The sequence below is a fragment of the Sebastes umbrosus genome, unplaced genomic scaffold (genome assembly GCF_015220745.1).
Source record: "Sebastes umbrosus isolate fSebUmb1 unplaced genomic scaffold, fSebUmb1.pri scaffold_127_arrow_ctg1, whole genome shotgun sequence".
Classification (NCBI taxonomy): Eukaryota; Metazoa; Chordata; class Actinopteri; order Perciformes; family Sebastidae; genus Sebastes; species Sebastes umbrosus.
In genome coordinates this window covers 1-7,500 of record NW_023618455.1, presented here as the reverse complement: position 1 = coordinate 7,500, position 7,500 = coordinate 1, and the positions used below count along the sequence as shown (strand labels likewise).

At 49.5% G+C, this 7,500-nt stretch overlaps 1 protein-coding gene across 1 annotated transcript in view; it reads right to left on the bottom strand.

Annotated features, from left to right (window-relative positions):
- The window catches only part of tecpr2 (tectonin beta-propeller repeat containing 2), a 15,890-nt gene extending 8,622 nt beyond the window's left edge, over positions 1–7,268 (bottom strand). Inside the window, exons 1-5 of the mRNA XM_037762965.1 lie at positions 7,107–7,268; positions 6,795–7,020; positions 6,309–6,398; positions 5,044–5,141; positions 4,761–4,896 (exon numbers count right to left, since the gene is read on the bottom strand). Of these exons, the coding sequence (XP_037618893.1) occupies positions 4,761–4,896; positions 5,044–5,141; positions 6,309–6,398; positions 6,795–7,020; positions 7,107–7,226 (670 nt within the window). The 5' untranslated portion in view covers positions 7,227–7,268. The remainder of the gene's footprint in view (positions 1–4,760; positions 4,897–5,043; positions 5,142–6,308; positions 6,399–6,794; positions 7,021–7,106) is intronic.
- Positions 7,269–7,500: the final 232 nt, after the last annotated feature.

Below are 7,500 nucleotides of genomic sequence, written 5' to 3'. Positions count from 1 at the left end.
TAATGACTCCACTAGTTACCTCCCTAATGACTCCACTAGTTACCTCCCTAATGACTCCACCAAGTTACCTCCCTAATGACTCCACTAGTTACCTCCCTAATGACTCCACTAGTTACCTCCCTAATGACTCCACCCAGTTACCACCCTAATGACTCCACTAGTTACCTCCCTAATGACTCCACCCAGTTACCACCCTAAAGACTCCACTAGTTACCACCCTAATGACTCCACTAGTTACCTCCCTAATGGCTCCACCCAGTTACCTCCCTAATGACTCCACTAGTTACCTCCCTAATGACTCCACTAGTTACCTCCCTAATGACTCCACTAGTTACCTCCCTAATGACTCCACCCAGTTACCTCCCTAATGACTCTACTAGTTACCTCCCTAATGACTCCACTAGTTACCTCCCTAATGACTCCACTAGTTACCACCCTAATGACTACACCCAGTTACCACCCTAATGACTCCACTAGTTACCTCCCTAATGACTCCACTAGTTACCACCCTAATGACTACACCCAGTTACCACCCTAATGACTCCACTTGTTACATCCCTAATGACTCCACTAGTTACCACCCTAATGACTACACCCAGTTACCTCCCTAATGACTCCACTAGTTACCTCCCTAATGACTCCACACAGTTACCACCCTAATGACTCCACTAGTTACCTCCCTAATGACTTCACTAGTTACCACCCTAATGACTCCACACAGTTACCACCCTAATGACTCCACTAGTTACCTCCCTAATGACTCCACTAGTTACCACCCTAATGACTACACCCAGTTACCACCCTAATGACTCCACCCAGTTACCTCCCTAATGACTCCACTAGTTACCACCCTAATGACTCCACCCAGTTACCACCCTAATGACTCCACCCAGTTACCTCCCTAATGACTCCACTAGTTACCACCCTAATGACTCCACCCAGTTACCACCCTAATGACTCCACTAATTACCTCCCTAATGACTCCACCCAGTTACCTCCCTAATGACTCCACTAGTTACCTCCCTAATGACTCCACTAGTTACCTCCCTAATGACTCCACTAGTTACCACCCTAATGACTCCACTAGTTACCACCCTAATGACTCCACCCAGTTACCACCCTAATGACTCCACTAGTTACCTCCCTAATGACTCCACTAGTTACCACCCTAATGACTCCACTAGTTACCACCCTAATGACTCCACCCAGTTACCACCCTAATGACTCCACCCAGTTACCTCCCTAATGACTCTACTAGTTACCACCCTAATGACTCCACCCAGTTACCACCCTAATGACTCCACTAGTTACCTCCCTAATGACTCCACCCAGTTACCACCCTAATGACTCCACCCAGTTACCACCCTAATGACTCCACTAGTTACCTCCCTAATGACTCCACCCAGTTACCACCCCAATGACTCCACCCAGTTACCACCCTAATGACTCCACCCAGTTACCACCCTAATGACTCCACTAGTTACCTCCCTAATGACTCCACCCAGTTACCACCCTAATGACTCCACTAGTTACCTCCCTAATGACTCCACCCAGTTACCACCCTAATGACTCCACCCAGTTACCACCCTAATGACTCCACTAGTTACCTCCCTAATGACTCCACCCAGTTACCACCCTAATGACTCCACTAGTTACCTCCCTAATGATTCCACTAGTTACCTCCCTAATGACTCCACCCAGTTACCTCCCTAATGACTCCACCCAGTTACCACCCTAATGACTCCACCCAGTTACCTCCCTAATGACTCCACCCAGTTACCACCCTAATGACTCCACTAGTTACCTCCCTAATGACTCCACTAGTTACCTCCCTAATGACTCCACCAAGTTACCTCCCTAATGACTCCACTAGTTACCTCCCTAATGACTCCACTAGTTACCTCCCTAATGACTCCACCCAGTTACCACCCTAATGACTCCACTAGTTACCTCCCTAATGACTCCACCCAGTTACCACCCTAAAGACTCCACTAGTTACCACCCTAATGACTCCACTAGTTACCTCCCTAATGGCTCCACCCAGTTACCTCCCTAATGACTCCACTAGTTACCTCCCTAATGACTCCACTAGTTACCTCCCTAATGACTCCACTAGTTACCTCCCTAATGACTCCACCCAGTTACCTCCCTAATGACTCTACTAGTTACCTCCCTAATGACTCCACTAGTTACCTCCCTAATGACTCCACTAGTTACCACCCTAATGACTACACCCAGTTACCACCCTAATGACTCCACTAGTTACCTCCCTAATGACTCCACTAGTTACCACCCTAATGACTACACCCAGTTACCACCCTAATGACTCCACTTGTTACATCCCTAATGACTCCACTAGTTACCACCCTAATGACTACACCCAGTTACCTCCCTAATGACTCCACTAGTTACCTCCCTAATGACTCCACACAGTTACCACCCTAATGACTCCACTAGTTACCTCCCTAATGACTTCACTAGTTACCACCCTAATGACTCCACTAGTTACCTCCCTAATGACTCCACTAGTTACCACCCTAATGACTACACCCAGTTACCACCCTAATGACTCCACCCAGTTACCTCCCTAATGACTCCACTAGTTACCACCCTAATGACTCCACCCAGTTACCACCCTAATGACTCCACCCAGTTACCTCCCTAATGACTCCACTAGTTACCACCCTAATGACTCCACCCAGTTACCACCCTAATGACTCCACTAATTACCTCCCTAATGACTCCACCCAGTTACCTCCCTAATGACTCCACTAGTTACCTCCCTAATGACTCCACTAGTTACCTCCCTAATGACTCCACTAGTTACCACCCTAATGACTCCACTAGTTACCACCCTAATGACTCCACCCAGTTACCACCCTAATGACTCCACTAGTTACCTCCCTAATGACTCCACTAGTTACCACCCTAATGACTCCACTAGTTACCACCCTAATGACTCCACCCAGTTACCACCCTAATGACTCCACCCAGTTACCTCCCTAATGACTCTACTAGTTACCACCCTAATGACTCCACCCAGTTACCACCCTAATGACTCCACTAGTTACTTCCCTAATGACTCCACTAGTTACCACCCTAATGACTCCACTAGTTACTTCCCTAATGACTCCACCAGTTACCACCCTAATGACTCCACCCAGTTACCACCCTAATGACTCCACTAGTTACCTCCCTAATGACTCCACCCAGTTACCACCCTAATGACTCCACCCAGTTACCACCCTAATGACTCCACCCAGTTACCACCCTGACTCCACTAGTTACCTCCCTAATGACTCCACTAGTTACCACCCTAATGACTCCACCCAGTTACCTCCCTAATGACTCCACTAGTTACCTCCCTAATGACTCCACTAGTTACCTCCCAATGACTCCACTAGTTACCTCCCCAATGACTCCACTAGTTTCCACCCAGTTACCACCCTAATGACTCCACTAGTTACCTCCCTAATGACTCCACTAGTTACCTCCCTAATGACTCCACCCAGTTACCACCCTAATGACTCCACCCAGTTACCACCCTAATGACTCCACTAGTTACCACCCCAATGACTCCACCCAGTTACCACCCTAATGATTCCACTAGTTACCACCCTAATGACTCCACTAGTTACCTCCCTAATGACTCCACCCAGTTACCACCCTAATGACTCCACTAGTTACCACCCCAATGACTCCACCCAGTTACCACCCTAATGACTCCACTAGTTACCTCCCTAATGACTCCACTAGTTACCACCCTAATGACTCCACCCAGTTACCACCCTAATGACTCCACTAGTTACCACCCCAATGACTCCACTAGTTACCACCCTAATGACTCCACTAGTTACCACCCCAATGACTCCACCCAGTTACCACCCTAATGACTCCACTAGTTACCACCCTAATGACTCCACTAGTTACCACCCTAATGACTCCACTAGTTACCTCCCTAATGACTCCACCAGTTACCACCCTAATGACTCCACACAGTTACCACCCTAATGACTCCACTAGTTACCACCCTAATGACTCCACCCAGTTACCACCCTAATGACTCCACTAGTTACCACCCTAATGACTCCACCCAGTTACCACCCTAATGACTCCACTAGTTACCTCCCTAATGACTCCACTAGTTACCACCCTAATGACTCCACCCAGTTACCACCCTAATGACTCCACTAGTTACCTCCCTAATGACTCCACTAGTTACCACCCCAATGACTCCACCCAGTTACCACCCTAATGACTCCACTAGTTACCTCCCTAATGACTCCACTAGTTACCTCCCTAATGACTCCACCGAGTTACCACCCTAATGACTCCACTAGTTACCACCCTAATGACTCCACCCAGTTACCACCCTAATGACTCCACTAGTTACCTCCCTAATGACTCCACCCAGTTACCACCCTAATGACTCCACCCAGTTACCACCCTAATGACTCCACTAGTTACCACCCTAATGACTCCACTAGTTACCACCCTAATGACTCCACCCAGTTACCACCCTAATGACTCCACCCAGTTACCACCCTAATGACTCTACTAGTTACCACCCTAATGACTCCACCCAGTTACCTCCCTAATGACTCCACCCAGTTACCACCCTAATGACTCCACTAGTTACCTCCCTAATGACTCCACTAGTTACCACCCTAATGACTCCACTAGTTACCACCCTAATGACTCCACCCAGTTACCACTTAATGACTCCACCCAGTTACCTGGGGTGTGAGTGGGGTACGTACCGAGCTGGCTGAGGTCCAGGGGGGTCCAGTGGAGTCCGAAGGGACAGGACGGAGACAGCGTACGAATACTGACTCGGCCATGAGTGTCTAAACCCCACAGAGCATCACGACAGGCAGACAGGTGAGTCAGCTCCATCTGAGAACACAGTAGAACACAGAACACGGTAAAACACGGTAGAACACGGTAGAACACGGTAGAACACAGTAGAACACACAGGTAGACCGTCAGAGTGAACAGAGACCATCAGAATTGGACTCAGAGACAGGTGACAGGTGTTTTTACCTCAGGTGGTAGAGGGACAGAAGAGGGGCGGAGCTCTCCATCCTGGTCCCAAACACAGAACAGATCCTTCCTGCTCTGAGCCAACCACAGGAACATACCTGAGACAGGTAACACACACAGGTTGAGTTCAATGTACAGGTGTGTTCAGTGTTACATATGAACAACCACTAGTAGAGGTCTAGGAACCAGTAGTAAAGGTCTGGGGACTAGTAGTAGAGGTCTAGGGACCAGTAGTAGAGGTCTGGGGACTAGTAGTAGAGGTCTAGAGACCAGTAGTAGAGGTCTGGGGACTAGTAGTAGAGGTCTAGGGACCAGTAGTAGAGGTCTGGGGACTAGTTGTAGAGGTCTAGGGACTAGTAGTAGAGGTCTAGGAACTAGTAGTAGAGGTCTGGGAACTAGTAGTAGAGGTCTGGGGACTAGTTGTAGAGGTCTGGGGACTAGTTGAGGACTAGTTGTAGAGGTCTGGGGACTAGTTGTGGACTAGTTGTAGAGGTCTGGGGACTAGTTCAGGACTAGTTGTAGAGGTCTGGGGACTAGTAGTAGAGGTCTAGGAACTAGTAGTAGAGGTCTGGGGACTAGTTGTAGAGGTCTGGGGACTAGTTGAGGACTAGTTGTAGAGGTCTGGGGACTAGTTGTGGACTAGTTGTAGAGGTCTGGGGACTAGTTCAGGACTAGTTGTAGAGGTCTGGGGACTAGTTGAGGACTAGTTGTAGAGATCTGGGGACTAGTTGAGGACTAGTTGTAGAGGTCTGGGGACTAGTTGTGGACTAGTTGTAGAGGTCTGGGGACTAGTTCAGGACTAGTTGTAGAGGTCTGGGGACTAGTTGTAGAGGTCTGGGGACTAGTTGAGGACTAGTTGTAGAGGTCTGGGGACTAGTTGAGGACTAGTTGTAGAGGTCTGGGGACTAGTTATGGACAAGTTGTAGAGGTCTGGGGACTAGTTGTAGAGGTCTGGGGACTAGTTGAAGAGGTCTAGGGACTAGTTGTAGAGGTCTAGGGACTAGTTGTAGAGGTCTGGGGACTAGTTGTAGAGGTCTAGGGACTAGTTGTAGAGGTCTGGGGACTAGTTGTAGAGGTCTAGGGACTAGTTGTAGAGGTCTGGGGACTAGTTGAGGACTAGTTGTAGAGGTCTGGGGACTAGTTAAGGACTAGTTGTAGAGGTCTGGGGACTAGTTGAGGACTAGTTGTAGAGGTCTGGGGACTAGTTGAGGACTAGTTGTAGAGGTCTGGGGACTAGTTGAGGACTAGTTGTAGAGGTATGTGACCTTCTTTGTGAGGCACAGCTGAAGACGTGATGAAGATCCACCTGGTGGCTGAGACGGTTCCTCTTGGAACAACGTTCTGCCAGAAAGTTCCTGGAAGAACCAAACACAAAGAGCAACTGAGAAACTACTGTATACTCTAGAGTCTACTCTACTGGACCTTTCTGGACTCTACTGGACCTTTTTGGACTCTACTGGACTCTACTGGACCTTTCTGGACTCTACTGGACCTTTCTGGACTCTACTGGACTCTACTGGACCTTTCTGGACTCTACTGGACCTTTCTGGACTCTACTGGACTCTACTGGACCTTTCTGGACCTTTCTGGACTCTACTGGACCTTTCTGGACTCTACTGGACTCTACTGGACCTTTCTGGACTCTACTGGACCTTTCTGGACTCTACTGGACCTTTCTGGACTCTACTGGACTCTACTGGACCTTTCTGGACTCTACTGGACCTTTCTGGACTCTACTGGACTCTACTGACCAACGAGACTGCCGCGGGCCAGGTGCAGCTGGTTCCGTCCCGAGGCCACCCAGACTCCGCTGCCGTTGGCGCTGACCAGGCTCGGCTGGCACTGCGAGTACTGCGACAGGAAGGCGACCACCCGCTCCACCGGCGCCCTGGTTACCGTGGCAACACTCTGGGTGGCGTGCAGCAGGGTCTGGAACAGACTGCCCTGATCGAAGACCACGTAGTCCGAAATACTGATCTGATGGAGACAGAGACAGACCGTCAAGCTGCACATCCGCCCTGAGGTCCACCCGGATGAACAGAGGTTCTGGTATCTCCTTGTACCTGCCACCAGTGGTCGTCGGCGCCCTGCGGTCTGGACCAACAGATGCCGGTTCTGAACCAGAGACTGCCGCTGGCATCAAGAGCCCAGGCGGTACCACCTTCTGCCAGGGCGACACACATCAGCTCCAGACCCTGAGCCTCACTGGAACCAACAGAACCGGAACAACAGGGTACCCGTTAGTTACCCGACTAGTTGAAGAGGTCTGGGGACTAGTTGTAGAGCTCTGGGGACTAGTTCAAGAGGTCTAGGGACTAGTTGTAGAGGTCTAGGGACTAGTTGTAGAGGTCTGGGGACTAGTTGTAGAGGTCTAGGGACTAGTTGTAGAGGTCTAGGGACTAGTTGAAGAGGTCTAGGGACTAGTTGTAGAGGTCTGGGGACTAGTTGTAGAGGTCT